This window comes from Misgurnus anguillicaudatus, chromosome 16 (genome assembly GCF_027580225.2).
Source record: "Misgurnus anguillicaudatus chromosome 16, ASM2758022v2, whole genome shotgun sequence".
NCBI classification, from domain to species: domain Eukaryota; kingdom Metazoa; phylum Chordata; class Actinopteri; order Cypriniformes; family Cobitidae; genus Misgurnus; species Misgurnus anguillicaudatus.
The window spans coordinates 12,421,827-12,434,304 of NC_073352.2; the positions used below are offsets into that span (position 1 = coordinate 12,421,827).

A 12,478-nucleotide genomic window follows, 5' to 3' on the forward strand; every position below is an offset into this window, starting at 1 on the left:
ATTGTGTGGTTATTTTTTTATTTTGGTTACTCATTGAACATGAACTTAGTCATAATAATTCCTGGTAGTTGGATTACAAAGATGATTAACTGCTTTACTTACAAGCAATACAAATTGTTGTTGTTGCAGAGATGTATACAATCAATCAACCTCATCAAACCCTGTATGTATTTCTATCCCTCTGAATGTTTTGTTCAACGTGAGCACAAATTTCCTTCTCTAATCAGAAGAGACAAGCAATTTTCCTTTTCTTTACACCTGAACGGGTTTCCCAGGCTTCAGGCTAGAAGCTAACACACAACGGTCCCATACATCTATGTCCATGTCAACCCAGGCCATGTTAGCAATGAATTAAACCCTGCAGATAAAACATGTGGAGTCCAAGTTAGATAAGACTAAAATCAAGATAATGTACGTGTGTGTGTGTACGTGTGTGTGTGTGTGTGTGTGTGTGTGTGTGTGTGTGTGTGTGTGTGTGTGTGTGTGTGTGTGACATGGTGTTTTTGTTTTAGGAAGTGAAAAAGGCAAGATCTGTGTTGTAGTTTTTAAGCCTGTCTCAGAAAGTACTGATATTGTCTGATTTCATTCAAGTGAAACGCAACAAGTGCTCTCATAGCCACACACCTTAGCCCGAGGCTCTCATACTGGCTTAGGTTCTTCTGTTTTTCCAGTCTTGCTTAGACTAGCATGTGCTTGTGGCCTTCTTACGTTGTTGGTGAGAAGTAGTGCAGAGAGGGAGAAGCATGCTTTGAGAGCATACTCAGCAAATTCTGGATTGAGATGTGACATGCACTGCATAAAATACTGTATGAGTGCACTCACAATCCTGAATGAAAATAAGGTGCCCCTGTAGTTCAATGCATGATGCACTCAATATAAGAGTTTGATTTAAAGGAAATGCATGCATTGATAAAATTTACTTCAACTGTGCTTCAAGTTTCCTTTATTAAAAGTCAAGTCACATTTATTTATATAGCAGTTTATTTATAAGTTTACATGAGAGACATAGAAAAGAAACCACAGGAAAACTAATACATATATAGTATTGTAATGTGCTGTACAAAACTTGAAACAGAGAAGCGTGATCGAAGTGCGGATAGTTGTAGTTTAATTAATTTCAAATGCATATGTGACATGACAATCCAACATTTGAACATTTCATTTATAAATTTGGCAGACAATTTTATTTAAAGCATTTGCTAAATTCATATAAAAAGGTACAAAAGCTGGATTATTAATAAAAAATCTTACAGTAATATAACTTTAAATATGCACTGAAAATAATAAAAAGCTCAGATGCAAATGCCACTAAATGTACCTTCATCAAAACATAGATAATGTTATGATATTAACCGAATGCTCTCGGCACATATTATACGTTTATCAAATACTTTAAATCTGCTTAATCCCGGCCTCAGGCCATTAGAAATACTGTACCTCTTTGTTGGCAGAATCCATTAAGAGTCTGATAAAAAGTATTCATTTTCAAGTAAACATTTCAGATGCACTTATGGGTTTTGAATCTGAGCAAATGTTGCTTTTCATTTATCTAATTTTATAAACATTTAACATTGTTGTTTGTGTATAATCTGCTTTGTTTTAGTAGTTGGCTTGTCAAAGTTTTCCTGTCTGAGAGTCTTGACTGGGATCTTTACTTTAAGTTTATTTGGCTATTTAAGTGGTGGACTCCTGCACAACAAACAAAAACACCACCTTGAAGTTCTGAACCTTTTGACCTTCAGATGTGAGAACAGTAGGTTTTCAGCTGCTGCATGTTTTATCTCTAAACCACCTCCATTATTTATCAGACCTTCATGATCACTTATTCATGGCCCACATAGATCCTGGAGGCTTTAGTTTCTATGACTGAAAGGTCTTTGATTTATATCCTTTTTAGAGCTCTCTAAAGAATGTTTTAACAATACTCAGTTTTTGCTGTGTGATGGTGATTGTGAAGAGTATATGTGTAGTGCCATGATATTGGGTTGATGTGATGGTCAGACCTGGTTACTTAAAAGCACGGTCATGGCCAAACTAAAATACACTTTAAAAAGTCCCCAAATACAACCAACAGTATTACCGCCTCTACCGGCAAGTATATTGGGGTATAATTTTGTAATGATGACGTTCTGGGATATGTATCTTGGGCGCTCGCTCCCCCGTAGCATTGCGTTTATTAGTGCATGTACTTTTAAATGACCATAACTTGCTCAATTTTCTACCGGTTTGGTTTGTTATAAACGTCAGAGATGTACCTATGACACTGCATTCTTAATGAATAATTTTCATGAATCATGTTAAAGCATCCATAATTATAGCCACATTTATAATGTTTGTAAGAAACCAAACCGTTTAAAAATCGGTAGAAAATTGAGCAAGTTATGGTTATTTAAAAGTATCTGCACCATTAAACACAATGCTACGAGTGAGCCAGCTGACTGAGGTAAGATGGCCCCCAGGTGATGACTTTAGAGACTCTGCCGTAACACATCTAGCCTTTATTATACATATCTATGGATACATCAGCTACGAATGTGAAGCGTTATTGGCTGTTGTGACTGATTGTGTCAAGTTCTAATGTTCCAGTTTAAAGGGACACTCCAAAACTTGAAAATATGCTCATTTTCCAGCTCCCCTAGAGTTAAACATTTGATTTATACCATTTTGGAATCCATTCAGCCGATCTCCGGGTCTGGCAGTACCACTTTTAGCATAGCTTAGCGTATTACATTAAATCTAATTAGCATCGCAATAAAAAATAACCAAAGAGTTTTGATATTTTTCCTATTTAAAGCTTGACTCTTCTTTAGTTAGGTCGGCCTTAATACACGAAGTAACTACAGAAGAGTCAAGTTTTAAATAGGAAAAATATACAAACTCCTTGGTTACTTTTAGCGCGATGCCAATGGTCCAATCAGATTCAATGGACCACGCCAAGCCATGCCAAAAGTGCCAGCGCCAGACCCAGGAATTAGCTGAATGGATTGCAAAACGAAAAAAAAAATGTCTAACTCTAGGGGATCTGGAAAATTAGTATATTTTGTGTAAAAAGTGGAGTGTCCCTTTAAGCCGCGGTCACATAGACTTTGAGCAGAGTGATCTCACAGAACATCATGTTATAGTCACAAAAATTTTTATTAATTTATTTGTGTCCATGGCATAAAATTCAGCTTTATTTCAATGACATTTTTTTTGTGTCACTCACACAAATTTCTATAAATAGTTTTTTGTGTCCGTGGCATGACTTTCTTTTCATGACATTTTATGTATTGTTTTCTCAAAGTTTTTTCCTATTTTCCTATTGTCGCTTGTGGTTGGGGTTAGAATCACTTCGTTTACATTTTTTAACAGCCTATACACTATCAGAAAGATAAAAAATTTGTCTCTAACTGGCACCTTTGCAGCTAAAAAGTTTATATTAGTACCTCAAATGTACATATTGGTACAAAATACTGTACCTAAATAGAAAGAACCTTTTAAAGGGGCCATGGCACAAGACGAGATATCTCGTCAATTAAGAGAAAACGCTTCCCCGCCAATGACGAGATTTTCCGTCTTTCCGCAATACCGCTATTATCCACTAGGTGGCGCCCTTCCACAACTTTTTAAAACCGGAAGTATTGCCCTATGGTAAGCTGCTCCATGTCCGTGTCTATTTTAAAGATCGCTCTGAATGGGATCTCTATGAAAAGTCACAAAAATGGAATTATCTCTGCTTTTTGCTCAAAATGTGGTGTTTTTGCAGAAACCTACCCATATTCAAAAGCTGATTACAAAAGAACCACATAAGGTAGGATGAAACGTTTTTTTTTTTTTTTTTTTGAAAGCAGAGGGTCTGTTCTTTCATTTGGTATATTGTATGTTTATATATGTAAAGAAGAACATTTTCTGCAAGGCATTAAACTTTGGTGAAAATCATGAAAAACGCTGGCGCTGGCTGGCAACTTTTTAAAAAAACGCTGGCGGTGAAAGAGTTAAAATGCAAATGAGCTGATGAAATTCAAACACTGATCACAATGATGGTGGTTTGTTGCAATTAAAACTCAATTGTGCTTTGCTCTGCACTAAATAGCAGTGCTGTGGTTGGATAGTGCAGATTAAGGGGTGGTATTATTATAATAAAAGCTCCTTATGACATCAACAACCTATTTTTTCATGTGCTTGTAGAAAATGGTTTACCAAAACTAAGTTACTGGGTTGATTTTCTAGGTTGATAGAAGCACTGGGGACCCAATCATAGCACTTAAACATGGCCCCTTTAAAGGGTACTGCCCCAGCGACAGCTTAGCATCATTATTTGACTTTTTTTTCTGACAGTGAATGTTTTTACCTTTAAGGACAGTTAAAGGTTTTCACATACCATGATTATGCTATTTAAAGTATTTTTGATTACAATGTGATTAATAAATACAATCAATTTTTAGCATGGGTGGTGCCCCCCAAAAATTGTAATTAATTACAGAGAAAAAAGTGGAAAATAGTAAAACAGAGCATTGCCTGGTGCAATATGAAATGGTTTTAAACATGTTTATTATTGCAGACCTTGACTGCAACAGGACCTTTTTGCACAGTCACATGTAAACTTGGATTATAATATAACGGATTGTATTTAGATAGAATGACACAGATTCCTGGTTTGTAACATAAATGAAGGGATATTTTAAGCAAACCAGGGCAAGCATTAAGCTGCTACTGTAGCTCTCGTGTAGGGAACATCTGTATTCTAAAATAGCATCCCATGTGTACTTCTTTTTACAGATGTACACAAGGGGGAGGGATGTTTCGGAAACACATTAGTTACAACACAAAAATTAGTTTCATTGAGCTTTGGATTTAGTTATTTGGTTGTAGTCATTGGTAAGAACATATACATATAGGCTATCTAATTAAAAACACATCAAGTATATAATAGTCAAGAAAGTGTTTTTCTTAATGTCTTTGCATATAAAGCAAATAGCATAAATATAAAAAATATAGTAATAATAAAATTTCCAAATGTAGCTTTCCAAAGATTTTTGTAAGTTTCAAATGCTAATTGAATAGTTAAATGAATGTTTAAATAAAAAAAGTATTAATATATATATATATATATATATATATATATATATATATATATATATATATATATATATATATTTATTTATTTATTTATTTATTTATTGTTGTCACAGTTAATGGAACATATCTATAATCGTGTTTCATTTCAAAATCTGTTAACTCTCACATCTTTTATAACCTGTGTCAGATCTGTGAATCTGTCATGCCTGATGGGACCGTGGCTGCCATAGCAACAGAATCTCATCTTATCCAGAATGGCGACAAGAGGACAAGTCTGATAAGCAGCCAAACAGCTGCCAGCACATGCAACACACAACCCCTCATTGCAGCCTTAAAGGTTGGCATGAAGCCTTTGTCACGTTCTGTTAATGCTGAAACTGCCAAGAAAATGCTGGTCAAACTATCGGTTTAGCTACATAAAACTTTATTTACAATGTGTGACATATGCAATGAAAAGTGATTTATTTTTTTATGTGTGATGTCATATTGTAGCCTCTGTTACGTTCTATATTATGTGTAATGCTATTATATCGTTTTATAACACCAGTAACTTTATTAAAATAGTAATTCAAATAAAAAGCGTATGTTGGAACACAGATCCAAAATAATTTATTGGTAATTACTTTTATCTTTTTTCAATATTTAAAGTGGTATGTCCGTATAAATTCATGATTGGGTGTACAATAGTACACACTGAATCATCTCTGAATCACTATGTTAAAATGCAACACAAAGCGCCTCTTCACTCTGTAGTGATCAATACTGCATTTATGTAGCTGCCCTTAAAGGGATAGTTCACCCAAAAATGAAAATTCATTTATTCACTCTCATGTTGTTACAAACCCGCTTTAATTTCTTTGTTCTCATGAACACAAAGGAAGATATTTTGAGCAATGTTTGTAACCAAACCGTTTGTGGACATTCATTCACTTCCATAGCAGGAAAAAGAAGGTCTTCATGATCACTAGAAAATCACAGGTGGGTAAGTTTGATAGGGTTGGAGCTATAACTCTGTAGCGCTCCGGCCCTCCAGGGTAAGATTTGAGGAACCCTGCTGTACAGGGTCCGCAGAGTTAAATGTTTTCTGTAAAGGACATCAGCAGGAAAGAACACATTCAATAGAAATAAAGAGTTAGGCTACAGGACTGATTCTATTGAAACATCAACAATTTGTACGTCAGGTTCACTTTTTATAGTTTAACCATAGTTCAAACCACATAATTATAGGCTGTTTCTCAATCTGAAGGCTGCAGTCTCCGAAGGTCGCATATCCAGGCTGCATACGTCATCAAGACTGTCTTATTTCAAAATATTAACAATTATAAAGTTGACAATTATTCAAAGTTAATAGTAAATATGTTGTAATATGCTTATGACTTGCGAATGTAACGCTCAGTTAACTTAAATAAACCAGGCTTGATGGCGCATGCAGCCTGCATATACGACCTCCAGGCTGCATCCTTCGGATTGAGGAACGGCCATATTAATCATGGTAGACAGCATCCTCTAGTGGTAGCCTACATAACATAAGTACACTTGTTGTAGGCAGTGCTGAAATGAATAAAGTCTTTTGGGGGTTCCCACAATGCAACATGACATAGCAACTCAAAATGGCAACACATTACTACCTGTAAACACAAATGTATGATTTATGTCATACTTCCCAAAATATTTTTGTATAAAGGCTATAAACTAATTTATTAATCATTTCAAAATTTAAAGTTTGACTAGATAGGACCTAAATGTGTTAGGCCTATAAGTGTGGTTTAAGTTGAGTGCAGGATAGCACATTAGGTGGGGCAAGTTGCTTTCTTTATTAGTCACTTAGACTTTACATTTAACCATTTTACTCAAAACATTATTCAGCAAAAAAGCTGTTCAAATGATTTGAACTGACATCAATTTCATTCACAAAATGCACTACTAATGTGTTTGTCAGCATTATCTTTACTAAAATAAAAATATCTGAGGGACCCCCCTAAGTATAATTTTGACTTCTTATAGGGGGTCCCTAATGCCTTATGGGGGGTCCTGGATCCCCCCCATTCGAGCACTGGTTGTAGGCCTATTACATCCCCTTTCATTTATAAAATGCTGCGTAAAATCATCCTAAATTTGAGCTTACTATAATTTCTTAAAAGTGTGGGCACGTTATGTGTCTTTGGTAATATTTTTAAAAATACATATAATGTTGGACACGTTCCTCTTTCTTTGACAAACTGACAGTAAAACAACCTTAAAAACTTTTTACTACCTTTCTATTATAATTTTTTCTCCTTGATGTCAAAATCACTTTTTTCCTGTGTTTTTTTTGTTTTTTGTTTTCTCCTTGTCGCTCAGACTTTTGAATTTTAGGAATGAAAATAGAGTTTAAAAATATGACTTATCTGGTAACTATTACTGTACCTAAATTAAGCACTAGTAAAATAATAAAAATACATTAAAATATTTAATGTAAGACCACTATCAATATTACTTTGTTATACAAAATATATTTGTCATACAGTATTAGTGTCATTTCCACCTGAACACTGTAATGTCCCTTTAAAAAGTTTGTCTGAAAGATTGTTTAGGTGGTTTCTATGGAAATGTTTAGTGACATCAGAGCACATGCTGGACTTTGAGGGAATTAAAATTTTCATCAACAACAAATGAAAAAATAAATCAAAGTAAATATTGCTTGATTCTACTTTATTTCCAAACTGTAACTTCAAAGGTGTTTTTATTAAGCTAAAAAGTTTTATTGCATACATGAACTGCTAAGTATTAATTCAAAGCTAATCAGCGAAGCTATCTTCCATTTTGTCACAAAAAACGACAGAAATGCTATTTAAACCAAAGTCATTTCCACCACACTGCACTCTGTAGTGGAAATGACAGCATGTTGTGGAAATGACATTTATGGTTACAAAGGTTACAATTGATTGCCATGGATTGCAGGAGCAGATTTGTATAATACTTTATATATTTTGATATATTACAAAACTTTTTTATATTTATTTTATGATATTATTTTTATTTCTAAATTAACATTTAGGCATTTAGCAGATGCTTTTATCCAAAGATTAGGAAACAATAAAGCGATTAAGTCATAGGAAGGCAATAATACAAGAAGCGCTTCAAGGTTCAAGGAGCTTTATTGTCATTCCAACCATAGCTGATGCAATACACGGTGAAATGAAACAATGTTTCTCCGAGACTATGGAGCTACACAGAACAACACAGAGTCAAATAGACAATACAGAGCTACATTAGGCAAAAACAACAACATGCACGCACGCGCGCACACACACACACACACACACACACACACACACACACACAAACACAAACACACTTAACCAAGTTTTACTTTACTTAACAAGTTTTAACTATTTAAGGTACTCTTTCAAAATCATACATCTTGGATGGAGTGTAGGAATGTAGGAAAGTGTAAAGTATGCTGGTGCAGTGCCAGTTTAAGTCCTGTATGTGAGCAGTAGTGACTTATATCTGACATGGGTTTCGGTGGAGTGGTTGCATTTGAAGCCTTGCAGCTTGACATCTAGTAAGTTGTTTTAGTGATGGAAAGGAAGATATCTGGTTGAAAACAGCTCTTTCAAGTGTTTTCGCAATGAACGGAAGGAGTGAGACAGGTCTGTAAGGAGAAGGGTTCAGTATGGTTTTTTAAGCAATGCAGTGACCAGGGTCTGCTTAAAATGGGATGTAAACGTTCTGGTGAGCAGGGAGTTGTTGATGATATTTGTGAGTGCCAGTGCGAGTGTGTCTGAAATTACCTGTAAGAAATGGGAGGGGATTGGGTCGAAGGGACAGGTAGTGGGGTGGGTGGACAGAAGTTAGGGACACACGCACATTATACCCAACCAGTACGAATCGTGCCCGAGCACGATTATCCCCCTTCCCAATCCCCCAATTGCACACACTCACACTGTACTTTTATCAATCCGAATGTTGGATATGTGTTCTGAGGTGAGACAATATTTATTCTTTTTTTTAATTATGTTTATGTTCAAAGGTTTTAGATCACTAAGAACTATAGAATAATTCAACTCTAACTATGGAATAATGTTTTCTGAAAGGATCCAAAATAAATAAAAAAAATAGTCTAAAAAAGCCATTTTTTTAAACATACATAAAATATTAAAAAGCATTTCAGTAAAGTGTTTTAAAACTTAATATTTACATAATATTAAAACTCAATTCCAAGTTAATCAAGATCTTAAGCCATTTTTTTTAAGTTATACTTTCCAAAACTCACAGCATCCTGTTTTTCCCATGAGTGCATTAAATGATGTCATTCCCATGGAAGTTTTAGAAGAACTTAAGGAAACTATATACAATCAGGATATTTCAACAGCAACAAAGAAGATCAAAGAATTTCTCCAACAGCAAAATCAAGTTAAAGGCGGAGTCCATGATGTTTGAAAGCAAATGTTGATATTTGAAATCCCCTAAACAAACACGCCCCTACCCCAATAGAATCTGGACCTTCTGTTGATAGACCCGCCCCACACATACGCAACCCAGCAAGGATGTCGGTTAGTAGACAAGCTCCTTACTGCTGATTGGCTATAAGTGTGTTTTGGTAGTCGGCCCATCTTCTTTTCCAAAGCGTTTTTCAAACATCGTGGACTCCGCCTTTAAGTTAAATATTGCTGTGACGGGCGAGTCCGGTTCTGGAAAGTCCACATTTGTCAATGCTTTCAGGGGTTTAGGAGATGAAGACGAGGGTTCTGCCAAAACAGGTGTAGTGGAGACCACAATGAATCCAGAGGTTTACCATCACCCAAAATACAAAAATGTGAAAATGTGGGATCTCCCTGGAATTGGAACACCAAACTTCAAAGCCAACGAGTATCTTCAACATGTTAAGTTTGAATGTTATGATTTTTTCATTATCATTGCTTCAGATCGGTTCAGAGAATGCCACGCCCAGCTGGCCATTGAGATCATGAGAATGAGGAAGAAGTTTTACTTTGTACGTTCTAAGATTGATGTGGACATAAATGCTGAAAAGAACAAAAAAACATTTGATCAAGAAAAGACACTGGAAACTATTCGGCAGGACTGTAATAAAGGACTAAAAGCAGTCGGTGTAGAGGATCCTGTTGTTTTCTTGATCTCTGGCTATGACCTTGGCAAGTATGACTTCAATTTACTGCATGAGAGGATTGAAAAAGAGCTTCCACAGCTTAAGAGACACGTGCTGCTGTTAGCTGTGCCAAACATCACACTGGATATAATTGAGAAAAAGAAGAAAGCACTAAAGAAAAACATTGTAAAAGTAGCCTTCCTGTCAGCAGCAGTGGCAGCAGTTCCTCTTCCTGGTCTTTCAATTGTAGCAGATTTAGTCCTTGTAAAAGATGAGATAAGCAGGGTCTTTGGTTTGGATAGGGAATCTCTAAAGAGGTTTTGTGAACAATTTGGTCATAGCATAGAAACTGTAAACAGCCTAATTGAATCTGTTTGGGTCAAAGGATGTTTTACAGAGTCACTCATAGACTTGCTGAGTGCAACATCACTTTTTGTAACAGCAGAGGCTGTTGGACAGGTTTTTGCCTGTATCCCTGTTATAGGCTCTCTGGTGGCAGGGGGATTGTCGTTTACTGCCTTTCTAATGTTACAAAAAGTTCTAAATGAAATAGCAAAAGATGCCAGGAAGTTGTTGCACTTAAAGGAACACGCCCACATTTTGGGAATTTAGCTTATTCACCGTATCCCCCAGAGTTAGATAAGTCCATACATACCTCTCTCATCTCCGTGCGTGCTGTAACTCTGTCTGACGCAGCCCCCGCTAGCTTAGCTTAGCACAAAGACTGGAAGTGGGTGGCTATAGCTAGTATACTGCTCCCAATAAGTGACAAAATAACGCGATCATTTTCCTATTTATGTGTTGTGATTTGTATAGTCAAACCGTGTACAAATAACAAGGTGATATGAGACACAGCGATCTTTTAACAGTATACATACTGAGAACTATATTCTCTGAAGACGAAGCACTGCCGCATGGGCGGAGTGATCTGCTCGCAGCACACGAGAAGCCCCTGGTGAGGAGCAGAGAGTTCGGTCAGAATTGTGCAAATCACTCCGCCCATGCGGCAGTGCTTCGTCTTCAGAGAATATAGTTCTCAGTATGTATACTGTTAAAAGATCGCTGTGTCTCATATCACCTTGTTATTTGTACACGGTTTGACTATACAAATCACAACACATAAATAGGAAAATGATCGCGTTATTTTGTCACTTATTGGGAGCAGTATGCTAGCTAAAGCCACCCACTTCCAGTCTTTGTGCTAAGCTAAGCTAGCGGGGGCTGCGTCAGACAGAGTTACAGCACGCACGGAGATGAGAGAGGTATGTATGGACTTATCTAACTCTGGGGGATACGGTGAATAAGCTAAATTCCCAAAATGTGGGCGTGTTCCTTTAAGTCTACAAGGTGATTAAAGATGCACAATTAGTTATCATGTAAGCAGTTTTTAAAGGTCACGTTCTTTCTGATCCCATTTTTTTAACCCGTTAGTATGTAATGTTGCTATAATAGCATAAATAATACCTGTAAAATTATAAAACTTCACTGCCAGGCGATATGTTTTCTTTAACAGAATTCGCCTTTCAAAGCCTACAGCGAACGGCCAGTTGGAACTTTAGCCCTCTACTTCCTGCTTCAATGATGTCAGTTTTTTGACTAAACTGGAAAACGTCAGTTGTCAGCTAAGCTAACGGCAAGCTAAGCTGATATCGAATCACAACACACTAAACAAACTACACAATCAGAACTCAATAGGTATTTCTGAAGGAGGGACTTCATAGAACAAGGAAGACATCAGCCCGTTTTTAGGACAGTGAAAATAGTGCTATACAGATAAATAAATTGTGTGAAAAATACAGCGTTTTTTTACACATGAAACAGGAACACATGTTATATTGCACACTGTAAATACAATCAAAGCTTCAAAAACACAGAAAGAACGGGACATTTAATTGCATTATTAAAGTCGCAATGAAATTGAAAAGAAAAAATATATATATATATATATTTATATATTTATATATATTGTGGTATTATTAACAAATTACTTATCTGTGAGCTTCATTATTTTTAAAAAATTTGTGTGTGCTCATAATCTTTAATCAAAAATGCAAATCTCTTCCCCTCCTCAAAACAATAGGCTTGTTCGACTTTATGCGGCGCTGCAAGAACCGACAGCAGGATGACTTGAAAGTACCGCGAGAATGATTCAAGAAATCATATTTTGTCTCACTCTCGCGATACTTTGACGTCATCCAGCTGTCGATTCTTGCGGCGCCGCACGAAGTCGAACAAGCCCATAGACAGTAAAAGAAATGGACACAGCGACCCAATTGGATTCAACGGAGATAAGTGAAGTCAATTAGAAGCACGCACTTCCTGGGTGTC

The 12,478-nt window shown here is 36.2% G+C and overlaps 1 protein-coding gene across 1 annotated transcript; it reads left to right on the plus strand.

Moving 5' to 3' along the window:
* The first annotated feature begins 2,416 nt into the window (after positions 1–2,416).
* LOC129422937 (interferon-inducible GTPase 5-like) lies at positions 2,417–10,762 on the plus strand. Its single transcript, XM_073854617.1, has 3 exons — positions 2,417–2,443; positions 5,246–5,395; positions 9,605–10,762. Exons 1-3 carry the CDS (start codon positions 2,417–2,419, stop codon positions 10,760–10,762), a joined length of 1,335 nt encoding a protein of 444 aa, XP_073710718.1.
* The last annotated feature ends 1,716 nt before the right edge of the window (positions 10,763–12,478 follow it).

Bases quoted from the DNA above. Each gene is read 5' to 3' on its own strand.
- LOC129422937 (XM_073854617.1), top strand. From the start codon at position 2,417: ATGCTACGAGTGAGCCAGCTGACTGAG. The intron at 2,444-5,245 runs GTAAGATGGCCC...AACCTGTGTCAG, and splicing joins GAGTGAGCCAGCTGACTGAG to ATCTGTGAATCTGTCATGCC. The intron at 5,396-9,604 runs GTTGGCATGAAG...GTCGGTTAGTAG, and splicing joins CCCTCATTGCAGCCTTAAAG to ACAAGCTCCTTACTGCTGAT.